General features: G+C 40.3%; 1 protein-coding gene across 4 annotated transcripts in view; it reads left to right on the top strand.

Moving 5' to 3' along the window:
• Positions 1-14177, top strand: part of asic1b (acid-sensing (proton-gated) ion channel 1b) — a 237842-nt gene extending 223665 nt beyond the window's left edge. For all 4 annotated transcript variants that reach the window (XM_049575106.1, XM_049575101.1, XM_049575088.1 and 1 more), the window contains 7 exons: positions 191-341; positions 1336-1392; positions 1940-2093; positions 8718-8809; positions 9152-9231; positions 9920-10021; positions 10836-14177. In XM_049575106.1, coding sequence (XP_049431063.1) covers positions 191-341; positions 1336-1392; positions 1940-2093; positions 8718-8809; positions 9152-9231; positions 9920-10021; positions 10836-10931 — 732 coding nt within the window. In that variant the 3' untranslated portion in view covers positions 10932-14177. The remainder of the gene's footprint in view (positions 1-190; positions 342-1335; positions 1393-1939; positions 2094-8717; positions 8810-9151; positions 9232-9919; positions 10022-10835) is intronic.
• The last annotated feature ends 1223 nt before the right edge of the window (positions 14178-15400 follow it).

Genomic DNA, 15400 nt, shown 5'->3' with positions numbered 1-15400 from the left:
TCATCATGGAGAACAAGATTCATTCTCTGTGCCAAATACAATAAATGTGTAATGGCTTCTTATATAGATGTATTGACTGAAAGTACAAGGTCAAATGACTGCATTAACAGGGCACAGGACATGATGTGCAACAGATAATACGCTTTATAACTTAAGTGGTTCTGCACTGTTGCTTCTCTCTCTTTTGCAGCTGACATACCTGCCTCCACCGTGGGGAGACTGCAAGGCCACAGCGATGGACTCAGACTTCTTCAGCACTTATAGCATCACGGCCTGCCGGATCGACTGTGAGACACGATATCTGGTGGAGAACTGCAACTGCAGGATGGTCCACATGCCCGGTAGGAGCTGAAAGGGCATCTCATTGCTGGATACAAATGCCACGTGTCTACATTTTTTCACGAAGATGAAGATGTTTTATTATCTGCTGTTGTTTGGAATGGCTCTTATTTGGAATTTTGGTGGCAAAAAGCAATTCTTAAAGAACAAAGTGCTTTTTGCCAGCAACCGCAGATGCATCAGATACTTTCACACTCCAGTGAATCGGAAAACTCAACTATTTTCACTCTGTGTTTGTGCAGTGATTACAGCTGGCATTTGCTGTCTACCTCCTACATTTAATCACTGCGTGGCATCTCTGATGGCAAATTGAAAAGGAGTTTGGCACAAAGGAAACATTCGAATTTGGCCCCCGTTAACCCGCGCTCACCTGTCCAATAATTGTTAATGTCTCTCTCCCTCTCTCTTCAATCAGGGTCACTTTCAGCTCTGTGTTTGCCCATAGAGAGCCAGACGATCTGTCTGTGTAATAATCAGGATTAGCTGCTATCTTATAGTGATTGTGCAGTTGATTAATGTGAGTCTACAGAGAACTCCCCCAGCTAAAATCCTCTGCTCCTATTCATCTCTCCTATCTCCCTGTCATTGGAGTGATTTTTAAAGAGTAGGGAGAAAAATGCAGTGAATAATTGCAGCTGGGAAATAATTTCCTCTACATCTAGGACATGTCTTTTTCCTTTGTTTGGGAAGAGGGATGGCTCAACTGCCACCGGAGAGAAAGATGGAGAGGGTGACACGGACGAGGGTGACACAGACTGAAAGTGAAGACGGGGGGGCGGCGACAGTACAAAACGTTAATGAAATCAATTACAAGATGAGATCACATTTGTGACGAATATCCAGTCCTGATAAGGCCGGTAATGACAGTCTGAGACAAAATTAATTATGAGCCCAGATTTCGTCATCCTTTGTGCTTCTTCGAAAACCCCTTCTTCTTCTCTTTCTCCCTCTTTTTGTTCACATTGAGAACATTGTGTTTCTCCTGCCTGTCCTTAGGAGATGCCCCATACTGCACCCCAGAGCAGTACAAGGAGTGTGCAGATCCTGCCTTGGGTAAGTAGATAACCCACCATGCTGTGTGTGTGTGTGTGTGTGTGTGTGCGTGTGCGTGTGTGTGTATGTGTGTGCGTGCGTACACACTGCTCAGTGTTATGTCCCACTGTTCAGAGCCCCCTGATCCATGCTGATAACAGATAATAGTGTTCCTTCAGCACTGATGGTAGCCATTCTCAAATAGTAAACCTCAGGCCTGGTGCTGAGGCTCTCCTTTTCACACTCTCCTGTCTCTCCATCAACTGATACCTTTCAGGCCTTTCATGTCTGTTGCTTGTTTTCTTATTGACTTGCAATCTCTGGCTCTTTCATGACACCGACTGTCTCTCTGACTCTGTCACTGTGTGCCTTATATCTTTTATATTTTTTTATAAGGGTCTCTAGGCTGTCTCCTCGCAGCATCTTTTCACAAGGTTTTCTTTGACGCCTTTCACTCTGTTGGCATTTTTGTTTGTCATCCTGAGGTGACGATAAATCTGTCTGTCCCAGCATCTTCTATCTTTCAATCTCTCTGTCCTCCTTGTCTCTCGCTCTATCTGTTTTTCAGACTTTCTCGTGGAGAGAGACAATGACTACTGCGTGTGCGAGACGCCGTGCAACATGACGCGCTATGGGAAAGAGATGTCCTTTGTCAAGATACCCAGCAAAGCGTCAGCCAAGTACCTCGCCAAGAAATTTAACAAGACAGAGCAGTACATATCGTAAGTCACATTCTTATGTCTTATTTATACAATGATGAGATATTTTTAGCATCACTTTTTAGTTTAGTTGTACACATTATCACTTTTTGTTCAGTGCAACCATCTTGTAACGCTACACAAGAAGCAGTTGAAAATTATATATAATAAATGGTAAATGGACCACACTTGTGTAGCTCTTTGTAAGTCTTCCGACCACTCAAAGCACTTTTACACTACATGTCACATTCACCCATTCATATTCAGTCACACACTGGCAGCCAAGGCTACAATACAAGGTGCCAACTGCCACTCAGTAACCATTCACACGCACTCACACACCGATGATAATTCTGGGCATCGAACCACCAAACCCCGGATTAGTGGACAACCCATTCTACCTCTGAGGCACAGTTGCTAATCAAACTGTTACTTATGTGCGCTTCTCTAGTTGTCATTAAAGAGCAGCCCTCACACATATACATGTTTTAAGACATGTAAAAATATTTTACTTTGATTAATAATTTGTGTGTGATATGATTTTTCCATTAAAAAAAAGTATTTAAAAAGTTTAAGTTCACTATGTTGTATATTTTAATAAAATGTATTTACTACTTCTCCCTTGTTCGTTTGGGTTTCCATATTGGGGGGTTTTCTGAAAGTACACTAGCCAAACGTATGAAAACAATGGATGTGTAATAAAGGAGAGACAGTGTGTATAAGCATGTTAAAAGCCATCCAGCCACGATGAAGACAGTTTGCAGTGGCCTGTACAATGACAGTAACATTATGTCATCATTTATTCTGAATCCGTTGCAGCTTGTTTTCATTGCACTAAGCCGCAATTACCTTTTACTGATACAGAGACTTTATTTATTTCTAACTATTTATGTGTCCCGTTATTTGTATTCTGTTTTCATTGCTTTTATCTTGGTTATTGCTTTGTCTTTTATTTGGCTTTGTAAAGCACTTTGCAACTGCGTTTTGAAAGGTGCCATATAAATACAGTTAATTATTATTATTGTTATTATTATAATTGCACTATTAAGTCCATTCTTAGGGTATGTGTCTGTTGGAGGCTTCAGGTTTTCAAATCACCCTCATTTTGGCTGCATATTAAACCAATACTGGCTTCCAAACTAATTATGCTGTAACCAAATCATGCTCGTACGTACATGTCTCAACCTCTAGATTCAAAGTAAACACTGAACTTAAGCACATTAGCCTGAAAACAGTCTTTTAGTGTCAAACTCTGTGCTCCCATCATTCTGCACAGTGAAGCTGAAGTGACAACAAGCAAAACACATTTCTGAGTGTGAGACTTTTAGTGTTATATATTACCTTTTCTAATGCTGAGGAATAATTCAGAAATTCGATTGTTGTTAATTAACTTAGGGTAGAATCATATGAAGATAATACGATACTATCGTGTCATGGTTTTGCATCATATATTTCCAAACTGATGATTCCCAGCAAATTGGTGATGTTTAACATTGATTTGATCATTTTATATTTGATTTTGTGTACGTGTCATATTGTGATTTATAGGGAATCAATATTGGGAAAAAAAATATTTTACATAACATCATGATCTTGTTTTCAACCTTATCCCATAGGCTTACTTTAATTCATCATTGTCTTTTGCCTTTGTTTACGATTTTCTATATAATGTAACAACTCCAAGAGGAAACAAAGTTTATTTCTTCTAGCCTTTGGTTGAAATTACAGAAATAATAAACCAAACCAGATTAGTACAAAATGTATTTTCTGGTCTTAATTGTGAGGAACTTGGAGTAAAACCTGATGTGTACTATTATTTTAAGTGGATTAAACCACATCTGACTATAAACACAATTAAAGCTGCACCGGAAAACTCTTGATACAGAATTTAAGTGTTTTCAGGTTGATTTCCCTTTCATCAGCTTGCTGGCTGCACAATAACTGTTGTAACCAGTTCACCTCCTCAAACGTGTATTTTTTTCATCGAGGTGAAGAAATAGAATAAGGAGCCTCCACTCAGCGCTTGAATTGATTAATCAGCCAAGTATGTACTGTTTCTTTGCCAAATCTAATGAAAAGATCAAAAGTAGTTCAAGGAAATGAGGAGAGGGTGCAATAATAGTTGAATCTTTTATCTATCATTCCCGGCGGGGCTGTTGAGGACAAGATAATTACACCATATGTAGTCACAGTGCTGCAAAAACCTTTCACTTCTCCCTGCTGAAAGTTTTATTTAATTCCCTGTGGATAGATGTGAGTCCATTCAGTTCATTTTTTGACTGGCCATATTTCCAAGCAGTGTCAATCTGATGAGTATTAGCTGGGAGTGTTCTGGTGTCTGGGCTGCAGTGTTTAGTGGTGTGAAACTGAAGTCTGTGACAGTGGACTGTCGTTCTACTGGGAACCACTAACACAGCGACAGACACAGAGAAACAGAGAGTGAGATACACAGCTTCATGAGCCATTAGACCACAGCTCTGATCAGATGTATTGCAGGTTACTTACTAGGCAGTGAGAGCACAGCAAGGTAGCATCATTCAAGCTGCAGGCCGACACCTCACACAGGTCAGCCTACAAATCAGGAGAAAAGCTCCAGGAATGTGACAATAACAAGATAAAAAAAACACCTGGATTAGTGATTCTCAACTGGGGGCACTTGTATCCCAGGGGGTAACTACTTCTGCAGCTGTCAGGGGATACGTGAAAAGACTATAGAGAAGCTCAGCTCAACGAGTCTCAACAGTTAGCTACAGTAAAAGTAAGATTGCCAACTCCCACACATCTGGCATGAGTCTCACACTTTCAGGCTCTGGCTCACGCTGTCACGACACCAGGGCAAATCTCGCGCCAAAACACTGCAACAGCAGAGTTGAACAATCTTGTAATGTCAGGGCTTCCAACTCTCACACATCGACTGTGAGAGACTCACGTAATTGACTCTGTTCACATGTAGCATGCCACACGTCCATTTTTTCAACCAGAGAAAAATAAATAATCGCTGATGTGATGGCTGATCACACAGCTGACTGATCTATCAACGCAGCCTGACAGCACCGTGACAGAGGCAGACAAAGAGCGGAGCTTTTCCCTCACAGCACCAGAGTGTCTGAATTAACAAACAGTCAAATGTTCAGCAGTGGAAAGTGTCTTATGTAGACTTCTCTAGACTATTTTGTTTTAGTTTTAGTTTTCGTCAGACTTTAGATAGAATTAATAATAAATATAAGGAGGCATTGCTTCGTGTCTCCCTTTCACCTAGCCGCTCTTACATGTAATTTTTAAGGTACAATGAGCAAGTGTAATAACATAATCAGTATTTTTCATATCTAAACATCATAATAGATCCATAACTGTTTGGGCCCTTTCAGTTACGGCCCTGATGGTAAAATCCGCCCCTGATTATTATGATCATTTTCTCATACAGCGTCCACCCAATTATTATGCTGTTCTCTGCACCCTCAATCTCACTCATCTAGTCTGAGTCACCTATGTATATGTATATATATCCCAATTTTATCAGTCAGCCTGTACCATAGTTTATTACAGAGCAACATACTATAGTCAATGAAACCCTTATTGTCTTCCTTTTTTATTTCATAGATAATATCATTGGATTTTAATGATACTCTTTAATGATATTTTGACCACTGAACAGGAAATGACTCCAGTTTTCATTTCCAAAATCTGGTCACCTTAACATGTATACATTAAACGGATTTTCAAACTCTAGTCAATAATTGTTTAATAATAGCGGTTGTAAAGTATTGTGTTTTTACTTAATACTAATACTAATTACTAACAACTACTAATATTTTTAACATCACAATTCATTGTTATTCTGGAAATTAAAAAAAATGTTTTTGAGGTACACATTTCAATTTTTCAATGATGATAATGTGTACTTTGGATAAATTGGGCTAGAGTGCATAAAAAAAAAAGATGGCAACCCTGGTAAACGTATTGAATGCTTTATAAAAATACATGTATAGTTAGGTAAAAGTAATGGAGTTTTGGTTAAAATAATAATTAGCAAAAAGTAACCCAAATATGATATTTATATGATGTGTAATGCAGCCAGCTAAAAGTAAAGAATAAACAGCTGAAATAACCGAAAGTAGCCTAATAGTAGCCTGAGTGTCAGACTGAAGCTCCCAGAACCTTCAGTCTGACATGGCTTCCATTGAAGGCGATTTACAAGGGGGGGGGAATTTGATTTTTCCCTAACCAATCAGTAGAGATCAACGACTCCCCCAGAATCTGACGTCATTAGTATCCATGCCTTGGGGGTGCCGAAAACAAGCAAGCATTGCCCGTTTAAAATGTCTCTGTCGTCGCGGACGCCCAGCTGCATCGCCGTTAAATCCGGTTTAGCAACTTCCTTAATTTGGTCCTCCATTAACGCGAGTAGTGGCGAAATACCTCGATAGCATCGTTAATGTAGTCTGTAGGATCTGTAGCGGTCGCCATTGTTGCTATCCTCACCAGTTACCCACCGGCGTACAGCTTGACATCAGCGTGGCGCTGATTGGCTAATCGCTAGACCCACCCCCACCCCCGGCATTCATTGGTCCGTCCATCGTTTGGACGAGATAAATCGCAAATTCATTGCAGTATGCCAGACCAGAGATGCAAGCCTACTCAGTTGAGTGGGCGGGGTCTATGGTCTGGAACCAGGCTAGCCTAATAGATAAACAGTTAAAATAGTCACCGAACATTCAAAGTAATGGATAAACCATTGAGACAGTTAGCTAACATTAAAAGAAATAGATAAATAGTTGAATTTGTTAGCCAACATTTAAAGTAATGGATAAATTGTTGATAATGTTAGCTAACATTTAAAGTAATAGATAAACTGTTGAAATTGTTAGCCAACATTTAAAGTAATGGATTAATTGTTGATATTGTTAGCTAACATTTAAAGTAATGGATAAACTGTTGATATTGTTAGCCAACATTTAAAGTAATGGATTAATTGTTGATATTGTTAGCTAACATTTAAAGTAATGGATAAACTGTTGATATTGTTAGCCATCATTTAAAGTATTGGATAAATTGTTGATATTGTTAGCTAACATTTAAAGTAGTTGAGAAACTGTTGATATTGTTAGCCAGAATTTAAAGTAATCAAACTGTTGATATTGTCAGCTAACATTTAAAGTAATCAATAAACCATTGAAATTGTTAGCTAACATTTAAGGTAATGAATAAACTGTTGATATTGCTAGCTGACGTTTAACATAATGGATAAACTGTTGATATTGCTAGCTAACCTTTAACATAATGGATAAACTGTTGATATTGTCAGCTAACATTTAAAGTAATGGATAAACAGTTGATATTATTAGCTAACGTTTAAAGTAATGGATAACCAGTTGACACTTTTAGCTACAGCTAATTTTAAAAGTATGGTTAGACGGTTGAAATAGTTAATGTTAGCTAAAAGTGTTGGATTCAGTTGAAAAATCCAACTTCTGCTGCTCAAAATAGTAATATAGTTTACAAATGAAAACTCGATTAAAATTGAAGAAAATTGAATTGAATTGATTAAACCAACCTAATTATTGTGCATTATCCACTTTTACATAAGTGTTAATGGTAACTAATGTTCAGTTTTACATTAATTCAAACAAACAAATACATTTGGGCTCTGACTCAAAGCAGGAAATACTCGAATGTAATTTGCGTTAATGAAAGCTGCTTCAGTGAACCAGTTCCAGGGTCCTGGTGGTGTGCGTGCTGGCTCACTAGAGAGGCTTTCTGGGACATTTAATAGAACAGAGCTCTCATTATAATGGTTTTTTCCACCTGTGCTTTCCTGCTGTGATAAGTTAAAATTTCTGCTGTGAAAAGCTTGTGTGAAAGGGCTGTGGGTGTTCGTCTGACATAAAAAGGCTGTGAACCACTGACCGCGATCACCTCACCAGGCGAGGAATTAAGTGTAGGATGATTGTTTTTCATGTTGTTTACTAAGGAGGTTTTATGTGCTTTTAATAGTGCAGTGCAGTCAAACAGCGGGAGCTGGAAGTGTAGCCTATCTCCCACAAACGAGCAGATGTGTGCTCATTTTTTGTTAGTACATCTCCATCTCTACATCATCAGCCACGATTTGCATTCAACCTAGCCCCCAGGTTTACCAGAGTTTCTTTTAAGACTGACAGATCATCACTTGTCTTGACTTAAATTTAAGTAATAAAAAAGTGCACCAAGTAGGAAAAGAGAAACTACAAAGTCGAGTTAGGGTTTTGATCTCAACCCCAGTGGGGTATGAAGTCTGATTTGGCCCACAGAGAGGATATTCAGGAATCAAAATAATAGTCAGCTTTGCCCGGGGCCTTTAAAGTAATCCCCATTCTTTTTCATTCTGCTGAAGTCCTGAGTTTTAGACATTAACACAGCATGAAATCAAACAGCTGTCATAATTTCCCTTGTTTTCCTCAATGACCAGACCCACCAGGGGAAATTAACTAGTGACGGCAGGTTATGTGCTCAACTCGATGCATCGGCTCCGTTATCTGCAGGAACAGGAAGTGGCAGGCTCACCAGTCAACTTAGCCGCCCGGGGACACTGATAAAAAAGGATATATATATATAAACTGAGACATTTGAATATGTAACTTTAAGACAGTGTGCTTCTCTCTCTGTTTACAGTGATAACATTCTGGTTCTGGATATCTACTTTGAGGCGCTGAACTACGAAACCATTGAACAAAAGAAAGCCTACGAATTGGCAGGCCTTCTGGGTAAGGAAAGGGCTGTCAAGTGTTTTCATGGGAATAGATAATATGCAGTATGCAACATGACAGATGCTTTTTATCCAAAGTGACAGTAACGCAAGCGCTTGCATTTTTATAATAGGTATTCAGGTCCCAGAAGACACAGAACTGTCTCTTTAATCTTTCGTGGCTTTTCAACTACTTCTTCTCCCCCAACATCTATGTTTTCTGTCACATTTTCCACCTTTCAGACCTTAATACAAATCAAAAAATATGTTTCAGAGTTGTTTCATGTGAGTGCACAGAGATGACATCCCTCTCTGTTTTGCATTAAGGTGTAATTTGTGCTTTCCTTTTCTGCCCATCCAGGTGATATCGGAGGTCAGATGGGTCTCTTCATCGGAGCCAGCATCCTTACCATTCTCGAACTCTTTGACTATTTATATGAGGTGAAATATCTCTTTTTCAAATATTTCCCGTCCTTATTGGGAGCCTCTCACTCACACCCAGTGCAATATATTGTTTATGGAAATGTGTACTGCTCCAGTATTATTTGAATTACTTGCTGACAAAATGGGGTTTTTCACACAATTTTTACCATCCGCACAAGGACGTGTTTTAGCGAGCGTGACGAACGCTGTGTCCCTCACAATCACGCAGCCCATCTCTGTGCAACACACACACACACACACACACACACACACACACACACACACACACACACACACATCTCAGCAGCAGCAACTCTGAATACATTAACATTTTGGATGTATTATATTTTAGATTAGTCAGGATGTCGCTGTCCCTTCTCATTAGGCTAACTCTGTGTTCCATGCTCCCTCCATGCCTTTTCTTCTACCAGCAGTGTAGAGTGATTTTTCCTGTGTCTGTTCGTCTCGGAGGCGGACAGAGTGAAAAAAGCTGCACCTGCTCGTGCGCAGGTTCAAGGAGGAAACATATTAATAGATGCATAACATCAGTCTCTTTATTGAATTTAATTTTTGCCTGATCCTTCAAACTCCAAAGCATGTTTGGGCTTGAACTATCACAAGACAGGAAAAAATAAAAAGAAGAGTTTTTTGAATATTGTGTTTTGATCCCGAAAGGTCAGTAATGGGTGTCCTCGCCTATTTTCAGGTGATCAAGTACAAGCTGTGCCGATGCGTGAAGAAGAAACACAAAGGCCGCAACAACAATGACCGGGGAGCTGTGCTGAGCCTGGATGATGTGAAACGCCATGTCAGTAGGCTGCTGCTAAGTACTTTCACTGTGTCAGACTGCATTTCTTTGACAGGGGCACACTCTCTTCTTTGTCCTCACTGGTCTCAACCACAGCCGGAGTGAAGGAGGACGAAACGGAGGCGGTGGCGGTGGGGATAGTGGTGATGGGGAAGAGTAAAGACTTAGTGAAGAGATAGAGACGGGGGAAGCTAGAGAGGGAAAGACTTGAGAGACAGGAAGGAGAGTGAAATGGTGATTGGGATGAGAGGGGGAGAAAATTGAGGGAGAGAGAGAGAGAGAGAGGTTGGAGAGCGGAAAGCGGCTTGAATTTAATCAAAGGCTGGTGGACGGACCAGCAGGGACAGGCCAGAATTAGAGCTTTGGAAGGTGTGACAGCTCACTTATTTCCAAGTGTAAATGAAGCCAGTACACTTTAATTGTAAGTCTGAGCCTCGGCAGACAAAAAGGAGAGGGATGTGCTCCTCCACTGTTGTGCTCTCCTGCTGTACTTGATAGTCTTTCCATCCATCTTCATTATTTTCATCATTTTTTTTAAAAACTCCAGAGTATTTCTTAGGGATCTATTTCCTCTCTGGCCCGGCTTGTTGCTCATTCATGTTTTCCTGGGAGTTTGTGGCTTGAAGGTTTTCTCAAATGCATTTTATTTTCTGTTTTACTCGAGGCGTGATGACTCCCCCTCTGCACGTTTGCCTCCCCTCTATCTCAATACTTCCTCTCCCGCAGCTCATTTGTCTTCTCTGTCGTTATCCTCCTCTCTACTTTATCTCACTCGCCTTCTTTTGCTTTCTCTCTGTCCTCATTTCTCTCTCAGGCTCCTTGCGAGAACCTGCGTACACCATCGACATATCCTGGCAACATGCTACCTCATCACCCGGGCCAGGGCAACTTTGAAGACTTCACTTGCTGAGCAGACCCGGGTGGAGCAACGAAGTGCGTGTTATGCAACCAAAGCCAACCATACAACAAGAACTATCCAGCACGGGGAGTGTGAGGAACTGATACAAAGTCTAACAGAGGCACTTTTTACATAGAAAGGGAGTAAAGCGGACAAATCATATACAATAAAGAACTGTCACCCGAGGCCAAATGGAGAGGATTTCCCAAATATTTAAAAAAAAAAAAAAAAAAAAAAAATCTGTCAATTTTCCGGAGAACATCTCATGCAGCACTCTAAACTCTTCTGTCTCTGTGTTTTCCTCTGGAATACTGCCGCAAAGGATGCTCGTGGAGGAGAACCTCGCCAACACGGACCTCTCTTTCAAAAGACAAAAAAATAAAATGTAAAAATAAACAATGGAACATTTACAGCTATCTCACCATCGACAGCAGATCATAAAAAGAGCCCTCCATGCCTTTATATAACACAGCAGCAACAACAACACGATGGTTTCACACAACACTGGCCTGCTAGTGGGACAAATATTCATACTGCTTACTCCACTGTACATGTAGCAACATCTGTAACTGTTGCAGCGCTCCATAGAACAACAGCTGGACTCTGTGTAGTTTGTACGAGAATGTATCTTTGTTCACGGTCGGTGTAGGTGGGTATGCAGGGAGATGTTCGGGCGGCTTGTGGTGGCAGTGGGTAGTGGTAGAGGTGCGTCGTCTACCATTTGAAATGTACTGGTGATGATTTCAGGTCTCATCATGTAAATGCATGCTTGTACTTGTCCAGTGCATGTTATTCATTTCATCGTTTCAATTATAATTTTCTTTACATATATATAAATATATATACTGTATATATATAATATATATAAACTATATATACTGTATATATACTGCATATATAAAAAAATTATAATTACCAAGTTTGCCTCAATGATATACAGTAAAGGGAGATCATACACTCAATATATTTCTGTGTGTGTGTGTGTGTGTGTGTGTGAGCGTGTGTGAGCGTGTGTGAGCGTATGTGCACTTGTACTTGCCACATAGTGGGGACCGAAACACGTTTTTAACCAACACGGTGAGGACATCTTTGAAAAGTGAGGACATTTTGGGCAGTCCTCACTTCTTCAAAAGCCCGTTTGAGGGTTAAGACCATAGACTGTATAAAATGATAGACACAGCTACCGTGACATCGCACATTGGTTTGTGGACTCCCATTTTGAAGCCTCAAGTTTGGCATTTCGGCCGTCACAATCTCGTTTTTTCTTTTATGGAGCCAGAGGTGACAATATCTGGATGAGAAGGGATGAGAGGAGTTAGGGGAATGGGGGAAATAATTAGCTATTGAGACCAAAACCATTTTTGTACCAGGCTGTAAACATGTTAATTTCTGCTCTAAAGTTAGAAATTTTAACACAGGGGTCTATGGGAATTGACTGGCTTCTGGAGCCAGCCTCAAGTGGCCATTCAAGGAACTGCAGTTTTTGGCACTTCCACGTTGGCGTCATTTTTCCGCCCCAGAGGTTGCCACTTCGTTGAGGCTTGTTTTTAAGGCTCAGCTTAGAATTGGGTTTAGGTTAGGGTAAGGGTTTCGATTAGGCATTTAGTTGTAATGGTAAAGGTAAGGCGCTAGGGAAAGCATTGTGTCAATGAATGTCCTCACAAAGATAGGAGTACAGGGGTGTGTGTGAAAGTGTGTGGGCTCACGTGCCCTCATCAGTACCCACACAGGTACAGCGTGTTTGTTGACTGTGCAGCGGATGAGTGAGCTACACCTAATTTCATATCTCATCCGTTTGTTTTTTTCATTTCCACATGTGCCCGACGAGTCGAGGAGTCTTCATTCAACTTCATTAAACTCTTATCTCGACTGCAGGACGAGGGGAGGTGGGTCTTTTTTTCAGGAGTTGATTGCTGAAATCCTTGGAGTTTTGTGGGGCTGTTAAAAAAATTCTGTATCTGTGTTCTAGTTGCAAAAGTCTTATCAAAGCACAATACCGCCAGTATGTAGAGGTGATGTAAAAGACAACGTAATATTCTTCTTGATATATTGTCATATTATTAATATCGTGTTGATCCGACTATTTTCAGTTGGGTTTTCTTTCTTTCTTTCTTTCTTTCATATAAAACATACTCAATATTGCCTGATAATCCTGTCTCCATCTTCCAGGCAAAAGGCTGGTCTATTTAGTTATCAAAGCATAAATAAAATGTAAATATCATTTTTGAAAATTGTTATTCTTCTGAGGTTTTATTCTTATCAGTAAATTCCCTCTCTGAAGCCTTTATTTGTCCGTTCGGTTGAATGAGTAAACAGAGGGAAAGCAATGTATTTTTCAACTCCAGATACTGTGCAAATGTTCATTTTTAATCGCAAGTAGCTCTCAGAAAATCTGATTAGACATTCTGCGCTTCATCTACGGCATTTTTGCTATCTCCATTTTCTCTAATCAACATTTTATCTTGTGTTTTGCTCCATACAACATTTTTTCGGAATTAAATCAGCATTGAGCATTAAGGGTTTAGGGGGAGGCAGGAGCCTGGTATTAAACTAGATATTACTTATCTACTTCAGCCATTCATTTGCATTGCAGTTTTACGGCTGAAAGCCACAACATTGGTGTTTTTGAGCTCCATACGCTTGAAATGTAATTACAGTTTCTGCTGCTGTATGACAAAAGGATGGATGAGAAATATCCTGCACAGCCAATACAACTTTTATCAAGATTGTCAGTCAGCCAGCAGCCGCACATTCTGGACGGCTCCTTCTCTCGTATTCTACTGTACATCTGGTGCTGCCAGCTGCCACACTTGTATTAGAAAAGCGGCTTGGTGATGCATGACTCTGTGAATATTAGAGCCCAGTTATGCGCCCTTAAACATGGTCTGCCTTGAAATCATGTTTATTGCTCGGCCGGCTGCTCACCAGTCCACTGCTACCAGACACCAAGGGTTACTCTAGGACAGGAAGTTTACTTTTACCTAATGATTTTTTCATGATTTCTTTTAGTGGGGAAACCAAACATCAACATTGTTCATCAAATGTGAGCGTGCATTCATTTTTTATTATTCAGAGGAGAAACCTCAGCTGGTAACCACGCATTAATATACAAGCGTTAAAGCTCCCGGGAACCAGCTTCAACATCTGATGAAGATTTTTCCTGTTTTGAATGTCTGAAACATGATGTTGCCCCCTGATGGTTTTATTATTTTCTGTTGTACCTGCCAAGAAGACAAATTAATCAAGAAATAAAAGATGATGCTGTTCATTTCCTGCTGGCATTTGTGTCTTTGTCTGAGCGACAGTCCTGTGACTCAGAAGATTGCAGGGGAGGGTCAGAATACAGGAGAGCTGCCTGCCAGTGACAGAAATCCTGCAAAAGATGCTTGCTGCATCCTGATAAGGCTCCGGGGCAAAGCAGGTGGGGGTGTGTGGGAGGTGGCAATACCAGCGGGAGTTCAGACAAACTAAAAATCTCTCCAAAAATTAGGTTACATTAGGAACCATTTCCTGCAGGCTTGCGGTCCTAATTCAGTTTTACATGTTGTTAGCGGATCCAGAAATCTTGGCAACCGCATGTCTCCTAACTGAATGAGGTTAAATCATTATTTGCCCTCATTCAGCTCCCAATATAAAGATCAGAGATGACTGCTCCCTCCTTGCTTCCACTTTGTTGGTTGACACGCAGCCAATCTGAGGACACTATAAGAGAAAGATGTTACTGGGATCTATCCCAAACTGCCTGCCCTTCCTAAATGGCTGTAACACCCTCAGTTAATCACCCCTAGACAGCTGGATGTGATGTAGAGGGCTTCGGTTTTAATGCGAGGAACTTTTAATGCTTGTTGTTGTATTTTAATGAGACTTGTCGTGCGCTTGTTTTTCACCCACAACTGTCAGTTTAATCTTGCTGTCACTGAACACGCACTCAGTCTCTAAATCTTTTCACATCAGAGGTAATTTTCTTCCTAATCCTATTATCACATCTTGTTATCTACATCAACAAGGAGATTATGCAGTCTTGTTTTACAGTTCCTCAATGTAGTGCACAGTGTTTTGTCATTTTTAAAAACTAGATTAACACAAACATACACACACTGAAAGTCACTGGTTCAAACCTTGTTCAGTTTGGTGTCAATATACTGTAACATTGATGCAATACTGGGTGAACTTCACCCAGTAACAAAGAGTTGCTTTGAGCCAGTGTTAATGTTATTTTTGGTACCACGTTACTTGAAGGGATGTGTGTAAGACTGACATGACACCAACGTAACCGTGACACAAAACCTGTCATGAATATGAAGGAGTCTTTATGAATGTTTATGATTGTTGTCATTAAGTGTCAGTCAGTCAGTTATGTCACTTTTAATGCAAAGTTGACATTGTTTTAACACTAGAATGGCCAGGGGGTCTTTTATAAATAGATAGATGTGCTCTTTGAGGTTGAGTCATAGATATCTGAAGTTGAGATGTGGGACTAG

The sequence above is a fragment of the Epinephelus fuscoguttatus genome, linkage group LG1, assembly GCF_011397635.1.
Source record: "Epinephelus fuscoguttatus linkage group LG1, E.fuscoguttatus.final_Chr_v1".
NCBI classification, from domain to species: domain Eukaryota; kingdom Metazoa; phylum Chordata; class Actinopteri; order Perciformes; family Serranidae; genus Epinephelus; species Epinephelus fuscoguttatus.
Note: the sequence above shows the minus strand (reverse complement) of the source record. Positions and strands in the feature narration are given on the sequence as shown.